Genomic DNA, 22,251 nt, shown 5'->3' with positions numbered 1-22,251 from the left:
GGAAAAATGGGCAAGCGTAAGGATCTGAGCAACTTTGACAAGGGCCAAATTGTGATAGCTAGATGATTGGGTCAGAAATTGGCTAGACGACTGGGTCAGAACATCTCTGAAAAGGCAGGTCTTGTGGGGTGTTCCCGGTATTGATTAGTACCTACTAAAAGTGGTCCCAGGAAGGACAGAAGAGCTACTGTAGCACAAATTGCTGAAAAACTTAATGCTGGCCATGATAGAAAGGTGTCAGAACACACAGTGCATCGCAGTTTGCTGCGTATGGGCCTGCGTAGCCACAGACCGGTCAGAGTGCCAATGCTGACCCCTGTCCACTGCCGAAAGCGCCTACAATGGGCACGTGAGTGTCAGAACTCAAGACACCCACACAGACCCCCCACGGTCAACAACTTTGAGGGCGTTGAAGCGGGTTTTGCCCAAGGCACCATACAACTGCCCCCAAGTGAACTTGTCAAAACAAGTGAAAAAAATCTACCAGTGCTGAAGAAGTAATCCAAAGTATTTCAATTACGTTACTGAATCTAACGGAATACGTTACAAATTACATTTTATAGCATGTATTTTGTAATCTGTAGTGGAATACATTTCAAAAGTAACCCTCCCAACCTTGTGTGTGTGTATATAATATATATATATATATATATATATTGTAGTCCAAGTCAGGTACTGTATATTCCAATATTATCCAATCATGAAGATCATCCTAAAATGTTTGGAAAAATGACATGAATAACATAAATGTATTTTTCACAAAATGTGCACTCATTAAAATCCATATTAAATCTGTGTCTCAAAAACTCATTACATGGATAAATATTATTTATAATTTTGAAATGAATGTCTTTAGCATCTACTACTACCGATCATCAAGTTAGTTAAACTACATATCCAACAACTCCATTCGAACGTCAAACGACATCCGGTGACGCGGGAAACACGAACAAAATGTAAACATGAAATTTCATCGTGGTGCTTCTCGAATCGTCGTGTAGTCTTTGCTAATATTAGCCTGAACAGGTACGATGTCTATATGTTGATTTTATTTTTATGTTAGTTCATTGATCTTAGAGGATATGTGAAATACGAACACTTTCTTTAAAGTTACTTCGCAGTTTTTAATAAACAACACTGCAGGTTTTCTAGCCTCTGATGTGCTCAATTTGCCTTTATTCGCACAAATCACATCGTGATGCTTTCACAAAAAGTATGGTACAGTAATACCTGAAATCCGTGTTATTTTTTCTTTATGTGACACATCATGTTTAGGTCTGTGATGGGCTCATCTTTACTTCCGGTTGCTCAGCAGCTTTTGAAAGACCTTCAGCGAGCCTACACAGAGACAAACCAGAGTAAGACTTGCACATATATTCCTGGACGTGTGTCTCTGACGGGTAGATGTTTCTCCACTCTTGAGCTACAGAGAAACACGTCCAGTTCACTACTAGACATCTTACAATGGCCTGGATAACTGAGAATCTTCACACAGATAAACTCACTAATGTTTCTCTAACCTAAACGCACCTAAAAACTTTAAAGAAATACAATTAAAAATAACAAGCGAAATTTCGGGCTGCCGAACCAAATTTAATGCAGGGAAAACCCTACTTCCGTACAGGTTTCCAAAACACTCTGGAGCAATATCTGACGTTTGTAATCCTGTGGATGGTATATCAGGCGGAAGTTGATGTTACTCACGCCAACATTCATCGCTGTCTTGTCACCGAGAGTCCTGCATTATATTGAAGTTTCTTTCGTTCAGAATTGTCAGAGTTTGTGCAGACTTCAAATACACTCCGCCAAAGAAAAATATTTTGTTCTACAGCATTATTTTCGTCAGGGTGAAGAACTGGTTCAGTAACCTGTAGGATCAGCATTTGAGGTGCCCTTGTATTAAGTAAGGGTTTTATCCTCATGTGTGCAGTCAAACTTGATTCAAAACATCTGGATTACAGAATTTACTTTATTGGAATGTTGATGTCAGGCCATGCCAGAGAGAAATGTCATGGGATGAGTAATGCTCACAGTCATGTGTTTGAGATTGTGAAAATGTCTTTCAATTTGAGCCTTTTTGGGGGGTTTTCCCAGAAAACCACAGTGACCAAAATAAACAACCACAATTAACTGTTTGTTGTTGCCTGCTTCGCATAATTTATTGTTTAATACGTAATTAACTATTAAGTAATTATATCATGTAATTATTTTCCCCAGTTGTTTTAAGTTAACTTTGTTCACACTGTTGTTTTTTTACATCAAGATCAAAAAGGAATCCACACACTAAAGAAATGTGTGTGTGTATATATATATATATATATACACACACTACCGGTCAAAAGTTTTGAAACACTTATTCTTTATTATAATTTTTTTCTTCACATTTTAGAATAATAGTAAAGTCATCAAAACTATGGAATAACATAACTGGAACTATGGGAGTTATGTTGTGACTAAACAAAATCCAAAATAAATCAAAACTGTGTTATATTTTAGCATCTTCAGAGTAGTCACCCTTTGCCTAGAATTTGCAGACATGTACTCTTGACATTTTCTCAACCAACTTCTTGAGGTATCACCCTGGGATGCTTTTTAAACAGTATTGAAGGAGTTCCCATCTATGTTGGGCACTTATTGGCTGCTTTTCTTTATTATTTGGTCCAAGTCATCAATTTCAAAAACTTTTATTTTCTTATAAAATTTTAGATTTATAATGAAATAAATTAATATAGTGGCACAATTATATTTTTGTCTACAAAACTAATTTCAAACATTTAAGCATACGCCTTCAGATCAAAAGATTTTTAAGATCATGAGAAACATTTCAGTCGTGTTTCAAAACTTTTGACTGGTAGTGTGTGTGTGTGTGTGTGTGTGTGTGTATATATATATATATATATATAATTCTTCATTAAAATCTACTTAATCATGGCTCATTGTTTCTTTTGAATTATCAGTTTGTTGTGCAGATTTGTTTTTGTTCTTAATCTATATATTTTGAACCAATGCCCCTAATGCTGAAACTGTTTTTAATAATTATTCTGTCATATTAAATATATATATTTTGAAATTTTTATCAAAAGGCTCATTTGATTCAGGTCATTTGGTGTAACCGTGAGAAAACTTCTGATATTCTTGACTTAAAAATTAATGGTATTTGTAAAAAAATATTTTTCACCTTGAAACATATGCTTGAAAACATTTTTGAAATACAAGTAAAGATGCTGGCTACCACCCCTGGAGTTCGCTAGTTTGAATCCCAGGGTTTGCTGAGTGACTCCAGCCAGGTCTCCTAAACATCCAAATTGGCCTGATTGTTAGGGAGGGTAGAGTAACATGGGGTAACCTCCTCGTGGTCGCCATAATGTGGTTCGTTCTCAGTGGGGCGCATGGTGAGTTAAGCGCGGATGCCTCATGCAACTGGGATTCATCCTCCGCCACCCGGATTGAGGCGAATCACTACGCCACCACGAGGACTTAAAAGCGCACTGGGAATTGGGCATTTCAAATAGGGTGGAAAAAAAATAAAAAATTATTAATAATATTTTGACCTTATTTGTCATTGACCCATACACTAACAGTAAAAATGTGTTTCTTTTTTCTTTCAAATGGTTGGTAGTACCAGATGACCTACTAATAGCGTGAGTATATTTTATTTTAATTTGCCTCTTTCTTAAGTCAAATTTAAACATTTAAAAACATATTTTTAATGTTTTGACAGCTAAAGTTATTAAACTGTATAGCCCATTGAACAGACTGTATGTTTATCCCTCAAAGACTTGTTTCAAGGCACCAACCCTGACATGCATGTCTTTACCAGCAGTCTCTTTCCAGATGTCATTGTTGAATAAATTATGACTTTAAAAGCATCCTCAAACCCTCAATGACAGTCATAAGGGGAAGCACTAAGCCACAGTAATTACTCTTCTGTGGGAATCACATTTCACATCACATCACAGGCTCTTGTTGCTTTATTAGGCAAATGATTGTGGTTTCAGTATCATTATCATGTGCTCATGGTGGTGCTTGAGTCAGGTTCTGGTATTTTCTAAAGCATCCATTGATGTGGTTTAATGAGTTTAAGATGCTGCTATTTTGTATTTCATATTAACTCACCCTTTTGTCTTGCCAGATCTGTATTGTGTCATTTTTCATGTCATCTTTTCCATACAATGACAGTTTATATTCCCCATGTCTTTCAAGCTCAAAAAAAGGACAAAAACATATTAAAAGTAGTTTATACGATTTGTGTGCTATAGTCTTCTGAATCCAAATGAAGTTTAGATATGCAGAATGACGTATGATATTTGAGAGCTGCAATGGAAGTAAACAGATGTGGTCATTATGAACTGTTGTTGTATGGAAAAGAGATGTTTAAAGATTCTTTTTGTGTTCCACTGAAAAGATAACAGTATGTTTGGAACAACTTGAGGATGTCTAAATAATGACAACTCTCAGTTTTGGGTGTTCTATTACTTTAAAAGTAAGAGTGGTCTGAGGTTTGTTGCACTCAGCTTCGTTTTTTTTTTTTTTTTTTTTTTTTGTCGCTATCATATTCTCTTCACCACCATGATCACCTGGAGGTGGACAATTCACTTATCAAGTTATCTCTGAGTGTTTTTGCTCTTGTTCTGTCTCACACACAGGTTGCGGTTTGTGTTTGGCTCATGTGCTCTGCAGGCATTGGACTTGGTGGACCAGCGGTCTGTCACATGTGTGTCCTCACCCAGCGGTCGAAAGGCTTTTCAGGTAGGATTGACTTTGCAAAATACTGCAGACAAAATCTGCAACAATATGAAATTACAAACGTCTTCCAAAAAATATAGCCATGTAGATTTATTTAAAGGTGACATAATCATAAAAATAAAAATAATACATTTCCTTATTATTATTATTATTATTATTTTAAGTTAAAAAATGAAAAGTACATGTTGTACTTGTCATGACCCTGGTCTGGCAGCCCTCTCCCTTCTATGTTCTGAGGTTGTGTTTGTCTCTGTGTTGTGCTTAAACTCTGTTTGTGTTTGTGCCTGCCATGCACTCCCCTGACCCTGCCCACTTGTTTCCCCTTGCCACGCCTCCTCATCTAGTCCTTGTCATGTTTATTGTCTTCACCTGTTACTCATGTGCTCTGCCTGCTATATATTGTGCCTTCTCTCATGTTTGTCAGAACGTTTTGTGAGTTGGTTTGTCTGTTCTAGTTGTGTTCCTGTTCCCGGTTGGTCCCTGTTGATATCTTTATTCAAGTTTATGTTTTCTCTGTTGTCTCTTCCCCATGAGAATTTTGTGTTGCTTGTTTGTTTTCTTTTGTTTAATAAACCCAGTTATTTCACTCATTCTTGCATTTGGTCCTCATTCCTGCTAATATCGTGACCATTAAATACCATTAAATCACACTGAAACATGCAAAGCTCAAAACATGAATCCTACTAACGTCCACCAAAATTTGTGGTGTTCCTGGTTTTGTGAAGCACTTACCACACTGCAGTTCACGAAACGAGCTGAATATAAAATATATGGGCTGCCAAATATAAGCACTAGTTGTTTTGTGAATGTGCAACATGTAACGTATCCTTTTGCGAAGGAATGGCCAAAACAAACTGTTGGACCAGACAGCAAACCCACTGCAACCTGTAAAGTGCAGCAAAGCACTATTAATCTTTTTGCATGAGAAGAGGGTGTTAACATAGAAAACAACACCTGTTTTACAGCAGAAAGAAACTTATTTTAAAACGTAATTCATTTGGTCAGAGAGAGGTTGAAGAATTGACCAGATTTTGACTGTTTTTAATAAAATAAAATAAAAAAAAACATTCTAAGGGCTCTGTTTTAAGACCGTTACGTCTTGCATGCAGTGCTATCTGCTATGCAATACGTCATATGTGCAAAGTCCTTGGGCATGTCCAAAGAGGTTTGGTATTTTTATACATGCGCTAAGTCTAGGTGCAAGTGGGTTGGTGAAATCGAGCACAGAGCGCAAGCAAAAAATTATGACAGACCATCTGTAAGATGTTGGCAGGTAGTGTCAATCGACTATATGAATAGGCACCAGTTTATGTATTTGCAACTGGTGCCCCAAACAGTCGAGAGGAACCAGGGTCCAATACCTACTGACTAGTGAAAGATAATACTTAATGAATCGAAGTTTAATGTTTTTACGACTGGCAAGAGTAGCATTCAGACTGAAAAAAAAAGATAACTTTTTTCAGATTAGTTTAAAATTAAGATTAAATGCTTACTGCAACTGCAGTTTTCAGCAACCACAAAGAAAAGAGAAAGATGCAGCATTTCAGCACCACTAGAAATGAACAGCTACCAATCAAACACAAAGCATAGACATGTATGAGACTATGGAATAACTGGCTGAAATCAGAAACTATGACCACGTTACATGCACTTAAGGAAACAGTTTATTCCAGGAATTTTGCAGAAAGCTGCATTCTGAAACGTCAAGTAAACGAGAATGTAGATTTACTCACACCTTTTAAGGGATTAAGAGAAAGCGGTTTAACACACCCAGGTTTCTCCCGGAGAACTCAGCTCATCTGGTTATATAAACAAATAAGCAGCATTCTTACAGGTTTTTGAGGAGTGCACATGTGCAAGAACAGACCGGATAACAAACGTCATAGAATGGAACCCAACAACAAGTCAACATTTCTGGGAGCACAGGGGGAAAAGCACATTCCCTCAACATTATGTAAGAAGGATATAAAGCATGCATGCATTAAAAATGACTACAGAATTCATTAACAAATGATTCTTCATACATAACAAAGGATGTCTTCTCTGATAAACCTTTTCCAAATTATTATTTGGAAATTATTATTTGACTTCAGGGGAACACGGAGTGACCACTCTCTGCTGAACATCAATGGCTCCTCTGTGGAGATCATCAAGAGCACCAAATTCTTTGGTGTTCACCTGGTGGAGAACCTCAACTGGTCCCTCAACACCAGCTCCATAACAAAGAAAGCCCAGCAGCGTCTCTACTTTCTGCAAAGGCTGAGAAAAGCCCATCTCCCACCGCCCATCCTCGCCACATTCTACAGAGTGACTAACAAGAGCATCCTGAGCAGCTGCATCACTGCCTGGTTTGGAAATTGCACCATTTCGGATCGCAAGACCCTGCAGAGGATAGTGAGGACCGCTGAGAAGATCATCAGGGTCTCTCTTCCCTCCATCATGGACATTTACACCACACGTTGCATCCGCAAAGCCACCAGCATTGTGGATGACCCCACGCACCCCTCACACAAACTCTTCACCCTCCTGCTGTCTGGCAAAAGGTACCGAAGCATTCGGGCCCTCACGGCCAGACTATGTAACAGATTCTTCCCCCAAGCCATCAGACTCCTCAATACTCAGAGACTGGACTGACACACACACACACACACACACAACTGAACACCATCCGACTCCCTTTGCAATTTGCACATTTAGCAATTATTGTACCGTATTGCACTGTTTGCACTTTATGTAGTAATATGTAGGTCTTATTTAGTTCTGTGTAGTCTCACGTAGTTCTGTGTTTATTTTTGTTGTTTTACAACAAATGGTCCTGGAGGAACATTGTTTCATTTCACTGTGTACTGTACTAGCTGTATATGGTTGAAATGACAATAAAAGCCACTTGACTTGATTTCAAGTATGTTTGCGCACATACGCCCACAGATAGTGTGAACACTCCCACCCACGGCTAGTTGCGCGTTGCCCAGACATAAGAATTGCACTTTGATTTACAGTAGCGTTCTCACGAATATTTAATAAGAAGTAGCGCACGGTTGTTGCGCATAATGCTGCACCTAACGCAGGTACAAAATTTAGTCCTGAGTGTTAGTCATGGGTAAAATGTAAGATATGACACCTTTAAATACAGTGTGTAGATGTTGGGACAACCTTTTTTTTATTATGTAAACATGTCATATTTCAATACACTCACTGAGCATTTTATTAGGAACACTATGGTCCTATTAAAGTGCCCGATGTGGTCTTCTGCTGTTGTAGCCCTTCCTTCAAGGTTCGACATGTTCACAACAATTGTACAGAGTGGTTATCTGCATTACCGTAGCCTTTCTGTCAGCTCAAACCAGTTTGGCCATTCCCCATTGACCTCTCTCATTAACAAGGCGTTTCTGTATGCAGAACTGGATGTCACTGGATGTTTTTTGTTTTTGACACCATTCTGAGTAAATTATAGAGACTGTTGTATGTGAAAATCCCAGGAGATCAGCAGTTACAGAAATACTCAAACCAGCCTGTCTGGCACCAACAATCATGCCACAATCGAAATCACTGAGATCACATTTTTTCCCCATACTGATGGTTGATGTGAACATTAATTGAAGCTCCTGACACGTATCTGCCTGATTTTATGCATTGCATTGGTGCCACACGATTGGCTGATTAGATTATCGCATGAATAAGTAGGTTGACAGGTGTTCCTAATAAAGTGCTCAGTGAGTGTATGTAGATGTGGGGACAATATATCAAGATATACAGCTTTGCATGGGAAACAGCAGAACTGTTGAACCAGTTTTTTAATCTTTGAACCATGTTTGGATAAAATTTATTTCTGCCCTACTTTTGATAAACAAAACATAACACTGCACTTTACAGGACTATATCTCATCTGCTCTGAATTTTGTAAAATATTGACATTGGACTACCGATATGACATAATACAGCCTGAAACTTTCAAGTACTTTCTTAAGGAGGTTAAGTGCATTGCCCTCTGACACATTGGTGACTAAACATAATGCATCACTCAATTTCACCTAAACCACCCCCGTTTGCTCTGACCAGTCAAGTGTTGGATTTCCCTAAATAACCACATCATGGCCTACACTCAGACATCACACAACCACCCACTGAACTCCACAGAATTAGTCCTAGGGTGTTCTGGAACGGCCAGCCAATGGTCAGGGGGCAGTAGGTGGATAGGAGTGTTTTGGTTTCCCCTGTAATTCCCGTCATAACTGACTCTAGACGTCAGCAAATATCTGTTAAACTGTACAAACTCTGGTTAAGTTTCTATAAAACGCCTATTGAGAGACAGCACATAGACAAAACGTTACGATAAAACAACGAGTAGAGCAATACATTTTTTTTATGATCCGCTATGATTCAGCCTTGAACCGTCATTGATTTCTACGTCCATTTATCTAAACATCTTTATTTGTCATCCGTAATTCTAGGTTCTTTTATTGAAAAACTTGAAGTGTTTCACATAATTGTATTTTCCAGTTAAATAATAATGCCATGATTCTAAGCATGAGTCAGTGTTTTTTCAGTTGGACAGTTGAGTGTGGGATATGCAGAGCTTATATCACACACATGCAGCTTTTCCCGTTGTAAAAATTTATAATTTTACTGCCAGATCTGACACTCAAACAGAAGGGCACATGACATTTCCACAGGAAAATCTTTATCTTTTAAAGAAATAATATTTCATGAAATGAGAAATAGACTAGAGAGCTGATGAGATGGCTGTGTGATATGCCATGATGCTGTGTAAAAAAATATCCCATTTCAATCACTTCTTACTATAGATGGGCCACGTTTACTTTACTGTCACTTAAATTTGCATAAGAACTTCCTTATTGTTGTTCTGACCATTTTGAAATCTTTCTTCACTCTTTGTATGTTGTACAACTTTCATATACACCGATCAGCCACTACATTAAAACCACCTGCCTAATATTGTGTAGGTCCCTCTCGTGCCGCCAAAACAGCACCAACCCGCATCTCAGAATAGCATTCTGAGATATTCTTCTCACCACAATTGTACAGAGCGGTTATCTGAGTCACCCTAGACTTTGTCAGTTTGAAACAGTCTTGCCATTCACGGTTGACATCTCTCATCAACAAGGCATTTCCATCCAGAGAACTGCCCCTCACTGGATGTTTTTTGTTTTTGGCACTGTTCTGAGTAAATTCTAGAGACTGTTGTGCGTGAAAATCCCAGGAGATCAGCAGTTACAGAAATACTCAAACCAGCCCATCTGGCACCAACAATCATCCATGCGATTATCTAATCAGCCAATCGTGTAGCAGCAGTGCAGTTCATAAAATTATGCAGATATGGGTCAGGAGCTTCAGTTAATGTTCACATCAACCATCAGAATGGGGAAAAATCTCAGTGACTTCGACCACGGCATGATTGTTGGTGCCAGACGGGCTGGTTTGAGTATTTCTGTAACTGCTGATCTCCTGGGATTTTCACACACAACAGTCTCTAGAATTTACTCAGATGGTGCCAAAAACAAAAAACATTCAGTGAGCGGCAGTTCTGAGGACGGAAACGCCTTGTTGATTAGAGAGGTCAACAGAGAATGAACAGACTGGTTCGAACTGAAAAAGTCTACGGTAACTCAGATAACCGCTCTGTACAATTGTGGTGAGAAGAATATCTCAGAATGCTATTCTGAGATGCGGGTTGGCGCTGTTTTGGTGGCAGGAGGGGGACCAACACAATATTAGGCAGGTGGTATTAATGTTGTAGCTGATCGGTGTATATAAATCAATTTTTAAATTGTGTGGTTTACAATTTAATGGCAGCACAGCCATTGACCAGGAAGAAAAAAAAAATGGCACTCCATGTCAAAAAGGTTGCCGATCCCTGGTTTAGAGTAATGCATTGCGACGCCAAATTTTGCATGAACAGTTTTATTCTATAATAATCATAATGAAATATTGTGAAACATTATAAATGTTTGCTGTATAATGAGCCATTTTCAGGCGTTTCTCGAGCTGTGGTAAGACAGCGGTAACTGACTTTCAGATACCTGATATGAGACTCTTGGGGAAGGAATGAGTTTGTCAGATTTTTGATGAAAAAATGACGATTATAAATCTGTAAAAATCAGTAATATGGTAGTGAATAAAAATTTTCATTCACTCATTCAGGTAGTTTGGTTGTTAGTAGAGATGTGCACAAGTAATCGACTACTCAAGTACTCAAGCACCAGGTAGTCGACTATTAAAACCACTACTCGAATATCTCAAATTGATTTTTCTTTGGGTATTTGTGTTATGAGCATCGCTGAATACTGTACTTTCCCTCTGAATCTCTCACCAAATTTTAAAGTTACAATTGAGTCCACTGTGGATTTGTTTTGTCGATGGCATGATGTGTTGCACTAGTGTAGCACTAGCAATACGTGTAATAATATTTAGATTATTTTTTAATTCTGCTCTATTGATATTCAGTTTTTGTTGGAGACATGCAAACCAATGGACAAGGATCTGCTTTTATGGTGGAAAGAAACTGCGAAGCAGTACGAGAAACTCAGAAGCATATCAGACCAGTATGTGCATTAAGTCTCTTAACACAGGCAGAGCGCATTTTATGAAAAGACAACTTTCACCATTTGTTTTTCTGAATAATAATGTGAAATGATAAAAATTTGATTTTATATATGTGCATTACCCTAAAGGCACGGTCACACATACCTTGCACAGCTAAATTCCGCAGAAGAAGATGACGGGTGGAAGCTGAGCTCGTGTGAAATCAGCAGTATAATAACTGCCAAGCAGCCTTTTTTTTTTCTCCCCAATTTGAAATGACCAATTCCCAATGCGCTCTAAGTCCTCTTGTTGCTGTAGTAACTCGCCTCAATCCGGGTGGCGGAGGATGAATCTCAGTTGCCTCCGCGTCTGAGAGCGTCAATCTGCGCATCTTATCTCGTGGCTTGTTGAGCGCGTTATAGCGCGTGTTGAGGCTTCACGCTATTCTCCCCAGCATTCACGCACAACTCACCACGTGCCCCACCAAGAGTGAGAACCATATTATAGCGACCACGAGGAGGTTACCCCCATGTGACTCTACCCTCCCTAGCAACTGGGACAATTTGGTTGCTTAGGAGACCTGGCTGGAGTCACTCAGCACGCCCTGGATTCGAACTTGCAACTCCAGGGGTGGTAGTCAGCGTCTGTACTCACTGAGCTACCCAGGCCCCCAGCAGCCTTTTTTTAATGCTGCAATTTATACTCTGGCAGAGTTAAGTTAAAAAGGAACTCAATGCTCAAAATGATATCCTTGACCTTTGTGTATTCAGTGTAGCTGTGTACAAAGCACCACCCACTCAGAGGTCACTGCCAAACCAAGCAGCTTCCTATTGGTCAACGTGGCGAAAGATCGCCGCCAAGTTCACCAAAGTTGAACTGCACACGAAATCTGTGAGAGGAAATTTTCCGCCACCGGAAGTCCATCGCGCAAATTTCACGATCGTGTGGATTCCCATTAAGATGACTGTATTTTGCACATGGATTTTCACTGTGCAAAGGTATGTGTGACCGCGCCTTAATGCCGTCAGCATTTGTTTCTATGTTTCTAAGCTCCGGGTGAGTGCAAATATTTTTTACTTTTAAATCTTTTTTTTTTTAGTTAATTTCATTCAGAGATCAGGTCAGTGGTTCTGCACCCTAAGGCGCTAAATGATTTTTGGAAAGTTGTTAAACATGTTTCTGTTATGTGGTTTAATATTTGATCAAACCAATTCAGTGTGTTTGGTCGTCTTGTGAGTTCAGCAAAGAGGAACTGCATGCACCCACTGATAGCTCCACAGATTACTTCAGTATTGGAACACTTGACAAGTTCTACACATCCTCCACACATTACTTGTTCAAGTATTAAACTTGAACCCTGGAAATATCAGGGAATTTTAAAATTGTGATTTCCAGGCCTAGAAAAGTGATGAAGATTAATAAAATCTTAAATCATGAAAAATTCATGGGAATTTCGTTAGTGAATTAAAAATGATATACTTATATTCTGCTCTGAAATATTTAATCGGCATGCAATCTGATAATATCAGTCTATCAGTTGAGGGTAACCACCTGTGTGACTCATCGGGTGGAAAAAATTATTAGCTAATAACTATTTGTTATTATATTTATACTATTATACTATTTGTTAACTATATGTGCCCAGAAATCTAAATAATCCATTGAGCCACAGTAAAATATCGTTTATATGTCTAGTTGTTTAAATCTATTAATTTCAAGGATTGGTGCCTGACATACATGGAAAGCAATATTTTTTAAAACTCCTTATCCAGTACAACTGGAAAGGTCATGGAAATTAATTAGTCAAAATAAGCCCTGATTAAATGCTTTATTTTGGCTTATTTTCAGTCCATTGCAAATCCATTCTGCAAAATTCCACAGAGTTTCTCTGATAGCAGCACAGACAATTTGGGGGGGAAAAAGACTGCAGATTCCATCTGGGCTAAGGATAGTTCTCTTTAGTGTGTGTGTGTGTGTGTGTGTGTGTGTGTGTGTACACAAGCACAAGTCAATATGCAGACCAAATGTAGAAATCCAGCAGTATTGTTGTAGCACATGTCCACTGGTGGGTCATCGTGCAGTGAGTAGGAAATGTTTCCGGTTAGTCCAGTTGCCAATATCCTTTCACTCAGTCCTCATCCATCTATGGGGACAGAAGTCTCATTAATATGTCAATTTGACTGTCATACTGTATTAAGATCAGCTGTGCTTAATAACATCCTGCCCTGGGGCCGCCGTCCAGCTGCCATAGCGTGCTCACTGACCTCCACCTACCATATTTATTGAGTCTTGACCTAGAGACATGGGTGGAGTCAGAAGTAGAGACTGGATTTTAATGGGTGTTTGTCTGACACTATGAGGTTCAGCTTACAGTGTTAAACAATTTTAAATGCCCTCAACTGTTGCTCACTGTAAACGTTTGTGGTTTTGTGTATGAATTCCATTGAACGGCTTTAGATTAGATTAGTCCACTGATCCAAATAATGGCTAGTGAAAGATTTTCTTAGTATGTTTCTGAGCAAAGCAAACTATTGTATTATCACTGTAACGCACAACTTCACCAAAATATTTCATGTTAACTGGCCAATTATATTTGCTTACCAAGTAATATAGTTAATTTGTTGGTCAAGTTTTAGATGTATAGGTGTATTAATATAGAATTCAGTTAATTTGCGGTCATAAGTGTGCATATTGGCATATACAACAGACTTTGGAGCCAGAACTATCCATTTTATAATATCAAATTAAGAGTCTTGTTTCTGCTTGACGCTTCAACACTTTGCCTCATGTTTTGTCTCTTTGCCAGACCACAAACAAGTAAACAGGACATGGGTAGCTTCTCACTTCAGCTAATGGTGTAAGTCTCTACCCCTGCATAGTGTTGACTCAACTGGCAACAGCAGATCCTGCCAGGCTGCTCTGATTACCCTCCACTGACACTTATGACTGAGCTGGCGTTTGGGCTGCTTGGAAATAACGCCCAATGTTTGTCACACTGACTGCTTCACCGTCCTGTGTTGATTTTCACTGTGCCCTAATAAGGTGGGATTTTTCTCTGAAGGGCAATGGCAGGAGGAATGCAGGTAGTTTGGGAAGAAATAGGATTTTGGTATTTTTGAAAATGTTATTTTTGAATGGTAGAAGCTGAATTGTGGAAAAGTGTTGTCACTAACAAAAATTTTCGTCAACTGAAATAACTTCAATAATAAATACATAACATTGTATGAAATGAGACCAAACTAAAAAATAAAATGACCAAATAAATTTTATTTGGTATATAATTAAATTATAAACTTTTTTACAGCTCTCCTTTAATAAACATGAAAATGCCACTTGATAGTGATAACACAAGAGGGCCTTTGAGAAACTAAATGGCGTTAAACATATTTAAATAATATCCGTTAGCTCATTAACTTTGGCAGCTCTAAAATAGTAAAAAAATACAAAATAAAAAAAAAACCTCAACTGAAACTAGTAGTCATATAGTGAATACTAACAAAGCTAAATTAAAAGGACTTTATTGAAAAAAAAAAAAAAACCCAACTATGTGAAATCTGAGGTTAGACCGTGTTTTAGTCATAAAAAATTCTTCCTAAATTACGTAAGACTTTAAAATCCACCAGTTGTGCAAAGGCCAAGCATCCTGAGGTCTGTAAAAGTCACGTTTGGCTGTGATTGCTTATGCTGTCAGAACGAATTTTTGTGTTATAAAAAATTCAAAGGGGAGCAGGCTAGTGGTGCTTCAGAGTGCCTGAATTGGATTGGGATACTTTGAACACCTCATGCTGAGATCATGGTTAGCACCTCTAACAGATACTCAAGTTTAAAGATCTTCAGTAAAGTGCAGAACATGACGCACTCAAATCGGTGTTTGAGAGGATGTGATTGCTCTCAAATGGAGTGCTGTGGAGACATTCCTGGTGAAGATGGAGAAATAGTCTTATAGGTCAATTTTTCGGAAAGACATCTGTCACTTAAGGGAATACTTCACCCAAAAAATAAACACTGTCATTATTTACTCTCAGGTTGTTCCAAGCCTGTTTATTGTAATTTTTTTTAGTGTAACATAAAAGTAGAATTTCTTTGAAGAATCATTATGAAGCTCTTGCCATACAACAACAGTTAATAGTGACTACAAAGGTCAAGCTCTAGAAAGGACAAAAAAAAAAACACCAAAAGTAGTTAATACGACTTGTGCACTATATACAGTACTGTGCAAAAGTCTTAGGCACATAAGATGTTTCACAAAAGCATTTGTCTTAAGATGGTTATTTATATCTTCATCTTTAGTGTGTCAATAGGAAATATAAATGTTAGACTCCCAAACATTACATTTACAAATAGAAAAGATTAGAATAGAAGAACAGGGAGCCCTGCAAAAGATGTCATGGCCCCCACAGAGCCCCCGACTGAACATCGAGTCAGTCTGAGATTACATAAAGAGACAGAAGCAATTGAGACATCCTAAACAGATAGAAGAACTGTGGCGAATTCTCCAAGAAGCTTGAAACATCCTATCTGCCAAAAACCAAGACAAACTGTGTTCAAGTGTACCTAGGAGAATTGGTGCTGTTTTAAAGGCAAAGGTGGTCACACCAAATATTGATTTAGTTCTTTTGTATGTTTACTGGACTTTGTATGACATTAAGTGATAAATGAAAACTATTTATGTCATTATTTTTGAAGACGTCCTCACTATGCAACATTTTTCACAAGTGCCTAAAACTTTTGCACAGTACTGTAAGTCTTTGGAAGCCATACAACAGCTTTAATTGAGGAACAGATTTAAATTTAAAGGGATAGATCACCCAAAAAAGAAAATTCCCTCATCATTTACTCACCCTCATGTCATCCCAGATGTGTATGACTTTCATTCTTCTGCAAAACACAGAGTATTTTAGAAGAATATTTCAGCTCTGTAGGTCCATATAATGCAAGTAATTGGTGACTAGAATTTTGAAGCTCCAAAAAACATATAAAGGTAGCATAAAACTTATCAATATGATACCAGGAGTTAAATCTATGTCTTCAGAAGCGATATGATAGGTGTGGGTGAGAAACTGATCAGTGAAAGTGGAAATTTATAGTAAAAAAAGAATTGAAATATTGATCTGTTTTTCACCCTAAATGATTGCATAGCTTCAGAAGACATATATTAAACCACTGGAGTCATATGGATTACTTTTATGCTGCCTGTATGTGATTTTTGGAGCTTCCAAGGTCTAGTCACCATTCACTTGCATTGTTCGGACCTACAGAGCTGAGATATTATTCAAAAAATATTTTTTTGTGTTCAGCAGAAGAAAGTCAAACACATCTGGGATGGCATTATAATCCACTGAATCTTGGATCTAGCCTACATCCAAATGCAGATTAGAAAATGTGTTTACATGCACAGTCAAACGCTGATAACCATAAGAAATCAGCTTATACAAAAAGACTGACAACACAAGAACCATGTTTACCTTGAGATTTTAAATAATTTTTGTATTCTTTGCTTTCGACGTCAAAATGTAAACCAGCATATGCACATTAGCTAAGCCGGTAAGAACGGCAGTAAAGGTGTATACATGCAGAGCGAAATCAGTACTAGTTATGACCTTACCCGAATAAAGGAAAACCATTTAAGGAGTTTACATGACCTTACACATTTTCGGCTTATTAAGCATAATCGGCGTTTGGAGTAATTGGACTAATTTGGGAGCTATGGGGGAGGACAAGATTATCAATGAACAATAACGAACATTTTAGTCTGTAACTTACAGTTCACAAACCTTAAAGGAATAGTTTACCCAAAAATGAAAATTCTTTCATTATTCTCTTACTCTGATGCCATCCAAGATGTGTATGACTGTCTTCAGCAAAACACAAATGATTTTTTTTTAGAAGAAGATAGAGCTTTGTCAGGTACATGGGTGCCGGCACTTTGATGGTCCAAAAGTCATATTTAGGCAGCATAAAAGTAATCCACACGACTCCAGTCGATCAATTAATGTCTTCTGAAGTGAATCAATAAGTTTATGTAAGAAACAAGTTTACAAGATAATTAAAACACTTTTAACTTTAAATCTGCGCTTCAATCCAGGGCTCTGATGCTGTTTGAAATGGCCGAATTCTCAACGTTCGTTCTTCTGTTGTAAATAAGCACTGCTACTGAATTCTTGCGTGAACTCACTGATGCACTTACGTCACAAGTTAATAACGTTTTAATTATCGGTTTATTTTTTATAAAGATTTGCTTCAGAAGACATTCATTGATCGACTGGAGTAGTCGTGTGGATTACTTTTATGCTGCCTAATAGGGCTGAAATGATTAGTCGATGTTATCGACAATAAAAAATTGTCTACAAAAAGCTTCGTTGTCGAATAGTCGTTTGATCTCATTTAACGTAACATGAGATCACATTAAACTCTAATGATGAAGCATGAGAGCAGCACTGCAGTTCACGCCTGACTGAGGAGAGGAAGAATTACACAGCTCACAGTCCAGATGCAATCTAAACTTTCACAGCTTCAGGTGATGTAGATCGCAAAATATGAGGGAATTATAATGCAAAAATACAAAATAAGTAAATACAGAAGCTGCCGCTCCGCTGAAGTAAAACTTGCGTGTCGAGCATCTTTAAAGGAAACACCCCGGCGTTTCATCTTAAATGCAGTTATATTTAATGCGCTATAGCTTTATTAAAGTTCAAATAATACGGAAGCAGATCATGTAAATAACTACAAACTCCGAAGCTGACATTTCTCTGTGCGGTCAGAGCCTCTACTATGAGTTGCGTGAAGTGTCTCGATCTTAGGGGGAGAGATTGAAACTGTACCCGGCTGATGCACGCTCTGTCACGGGACGCTCATCCCTCGAGCGCGCGCTTAATGCAGCTAGATTATAATGTGATAGTTCGCAACTTATTGAATCATAATATGTGTCACTGTGCATTTCTCAAGAACATTGCGCTGCTTTATTAATAAGATAGAGTTGTTGTTTTTTTGTGAGTTAAAGATGGATTGGAGTGAACAGAAAGGTGGGAGATATAGTCTTCGCCCCATTATACACTGCAACAAAATATGTTTTTGATTTGTCTGGCTATGTGAGACTAGGTCAACCTAAGCCAGTTTGGACAAGCTAGATACTAGCAGACAGCTGGCTACCACCTTAAGCTGGTTTTAGCTGGATTTTCTATCAGAGAAATATGAATAAATTGAAAATGAAATAAAGTGCATGATCATAGTTTTTCCTTTTTCCTGTCATGAACATCGTTAGGAAGGACACTCATATGACAGTAGATTCAGACTGGGCTTTCTTCCAAAAATGTCATCCAGTTGTCACATTCCATTAAGTGTGTTTATATTACACATCTTCCTCCACACTTTTTAAAATGTCCAATTTTTCTTTTCTTTTTTTGTGACATATCCAACCAAAACCAACCTTCACCACATATTGGCTGAAAGCCTGTGAATCATTGTGTTCGACTTCAACTCAAGTCTAACCATCTTCCCAAAAATCCTCAGTCAGCCACTCCCTGGAGGACTGTCTATGACATCTAAATACTGGCCTTTCCAAACCACCCCAAACTAACTGCTGCACAGTATTTGTTTGTGAAGAGGTCCAGTGAGAGAGAAGCAAGTTCAGGGCACCACTGGGTTCCAGTCTGTGCCTTATATATCATTTTTACGTTGTGTTGGAAGCATATGATTGATTTATGTGGCAATGGTTAAATCTTCTCCTAGCAGCTGGATGGAGGCCAGAATGCTGTTAAGAGCAAATGACACTGAGGAAAGTGAGACTGAACCTGGAAAAAATGACACTGGCTTGTGATAGCTCTTCAGAAATACATACTGAAGATATGATGTCAAAGAGAGCTCAGAGCATTTGTGATTAATGTGAGAATGTGGGTTTGGGGAAAACTAAATATAAAAGTCAAAACCATAACAGGTGGTGTTGCATCTCCTGAAGGAAATACCTGTGCTTGCAAGGCAACAACAGAAGTGTTAGTGTTTTAGGTAAGTTTAGGTTTTGAGCTTTGATACTGTGTAATTGAAATGCTGGATGAGAGCGAGAGATGGAGTTTATCTAACTTATAATCTTTTTTAAGTAGCAAACATTTTATAAAGTGCATGAGATGTGGTAGTTTAATGACATTAACCGTCATTGGTTAATTTTCTTGCTGGTAGGCCTAACCATTTGATAACTTTTTAATTTGGCATGGAGCAAAAAAAAAAAAAAAACTTCAGTAGATAAGAGCTGGAGGTTCTTGTTGAGGAAATTACTGCAAGAAAAAATTTTATTCTAGAGAAGCTTGATAATTATATGTTATCAGAAATAAAGAGGCGGGCATATGAAATGGTGGCGGAGGACAATCTCAGCTTTCAAATGATTATTATGTTTCTAAAAAATTGCAGAGAGAGAGTGCTATGCAGCCAATATTTGAATTGACTAGCATGATTGGTCACCACATTAAGAAGCTTCAAAACGCACATCTTAATCACGTGGCTCGCTGTGCATGACACCGCGGAGATTCACAGCATGTTTAGGCTCATGCTACTCTCCGCGATCCACGCACAACTCACCACGCGCCCCACCGAGAGCGAGAACCACACATTATAGCGACCACAAGGAGGTTACCCCATGTGACTCTACCCTCCCTAGCAACCGGGCCAATTTGGTTGCTTAGGAGACCTGACTGGAGTCACTCAGCACGCCCTGGATTCGAACTCACGACTCCAGGGGTGATAGTCAGTGTCTTTACTCGCTGAGCTACCCAGGCCCCCTCAAGAATACAAAATATTCTTAACTTTTTAAGTTAGAAATTAAGAAGAAAATGGTAGTTAAGAGGAAAGAGGAAATGAGAACGTCTTGTGAATCTGGCCCCTGGTCTTAGCTTGTATGAGCTTAGGGCCAAATAATTAATGTATTAAAGGGATAGTTCACCCAAAAATGAAAATTCTCTCATCACTTACTCACCCTCATGCCATCCATTTCTTTCTTCTGCAGAAAACAAACTAAGTTTTTTATAAAATATTTTTTGTAGTTCCATACAATGCAAGTAACTGGTGACCAAAGATTTGAAGCTCCAAAATGCACATAAAGGCACCATAAAAGTAATCATTCCATAAAAAAATAAATAAAAAAAAGCATAAGACTCCAGTGGGTAAATCCATATATTCAGAAGCGATATGACAGATGTGTGTGAGTAACAGATCAATATTTAAGTCCTTTTTTACTATAAATTCTCCTCCCTGTCCAGTAGGTGGCGATATGCACGAAGAATCCGAATCAGCAAAAACAAAAGAAGAATGTGAAAGTGGAGATTGATATTAAAAAATGACTTAAATACTTACTAGAATTGGCACATCTGAAATGAGATGGTGTGCTGTTATCAGCCTGTGAGTCTTGAGTTTTAAGACAGTGTTTTGAAGCATCAGCTCTGCTCTTGAGCACTGCGACTGCTTTGGCCTTTGCTCTGCTTTCACTCGTGTGGCTCCATGTTTCTAATTATCCTCCGAGTGACTCATCCTCAATGAGGTGTCAGTCGTTGACAAAGCGAGGCCTTTTCTCCACACAGGGCAGAGGAGCAGCTTGACAGCAGGGGATTTGTCAATGTTTGCCTGATAATGGTCTGTGTGGTCTGATGAGTTTTCTGCTACGCTAAGATTTATTCATCAAGATAATGCCTTCATAAGTTATATTCAGTAATAAGACTTCGAGAGCAAGAAGAATGCTCATTTTGGAAAGTTTCAGGTCTACATGAAATCAAGATCGACCTAATTTACTTTCTTAATACATATTCATGGTCCTATTGTGAATGGCCAGTGCACATTATTCCAATAAAAATAATGTTTGTCTTTGTAATCCTTCATTAAATTTAACTTTACAAAACTTGCAGTATCATAAATTGTGATTCTTTATCTCAGATTACGCTAAAAACACTATTTTCCCGACTAGTCCAGCAAATGTGCCTGATCATTCTTGAGTTGAATGACAACCAATTTATCCCATTCACTTTAATACAGGTGCTCCGTCTCTGGCTAAATAGTCTCTGGTCACAACTGCATACTCCCAAAGACTGTAATGAGCACAAAACCTACATCACTGTGCAATGGAATGGAATAATGTGGTCTTATGATCCAGTATTTTCTCCTATTCCCTACATCTGGATAGATTTGCATTTGAAGAATGCCAAAGGATGCATTTAACCCTCAATATCTGTTGCCAGCTGTTGGGAGAGATGTAAAGAATGATAAGCCTTGATGTAGACATTATTAGGTCTGATGATTGAGCTGCATGGCAGTATAACAACCAAGGAATATGAAGCCATTTTATAGTCATTGAAGGTGCAGCTGATTGGAGAAACACCATTCCCACATGATGTGCCCACAATATAGGTGGATAATGTTCCTATAAACATTGCAAAAGTGATTCAGAAGGAGTTTTATGAACACATTCCATGACCTTAACAGTCATCAGGTCTACACATCATTGAAGGCTCTCTGGGACATTCTAGAGCACAGAATGGAAATTACATCTCTATTTTCTTGAGGTTTTTCTTCTTGAAGAATGATCCAGCATCCTAATGTACACTTTTTTTATGGGAAATTTTTGTCCTTCCTTCAGTGACAAGATTTATTGACTTGGAGAAGCCCGTATTGGGGGAATTTGCAATGCAGAGTGGTAAATCTGTACAAAAAGTACTTTTGAATGTGATTGTGCATAAGTTAAGAGCATATCTCTCTCTCTTTATTGGCATTTGTATTACACGCATTGGCAAAGCATGAATACAAATACACAAAATCAACATGATCACATGGGAAGTCGACATGTTGCTACCGAATGTTCCAGTGACTGTGTGTTGAGACAGCAGTGTCAACAGCATCACAGACCCAGGTTTGCATCCTGCCTTGAAACTAACTAGTAAATTTGTATGCATAATCAATGACGAGCACGATTCGAAGGTTGCATTTTCC

At 38.3% G+C, this 22,251-nt stretch overlaps 1 protein-coding gene across 6 annotated transcripts in view; it reads left to right on the top strand.

Moving 5' to 3' along the window:
- The first annotated feature begins 896 nt into the window (after positions 1 to 896).
- The window catches only part of zswim7 (zinc finger, SWIM-type containing 7), a 60,980-nt gene continuing 39,625 nt past the window's right edge, over positions 897 to 22,251 (top strand). For all 6 annotated transcript variants that reach the window (XR_007894009.1, XR_007894008.1, XR_007894012.1 and 3 more), the window contains exons 1-4: positions 897 to 1,026; positions 1,276 to 1,358; positions 3,620 to 3,641; positions 4,647 to 4,749. Coding sequence is in view for 1 of the 6 variants with exons in the window: in XM_051664619.1 (XP_051520579.1) it covers positions 1,283 to 1,358; positions 3,620 to 3,641; positions 4,647 to 4,749 (201 nt within the window). In the remaining 5 variants the exon portion in view is untranslated. The remainder of the gene's footprint in view (positions 1,027 to 1,275; positions 1,359 to 3,619; positions 3,642 to 4,646; positions 4,750 to 22,251) is intronic.

Source organism: Myxocyprinus asiaticus, chromosome 3 (assembly GCF_019703515.2).
Source record: "Myxocyprinus asiaticus isolate MX2 ecotype Aquarium Trade chromosome 3, UBuf_Myxa_2, whole genome shotgun sequence".
NCBI lineage: Eukaryota > Metazoa > Chordata > Actinopteri > Cypriniformes > Catostomidae > Myxocyprinus > Myxocyprinus asiaticus.
Note: the sequence above shows the minus strand (reverse complement) of the source record. Positions and strands in the feature narration are given on the sequence as shown.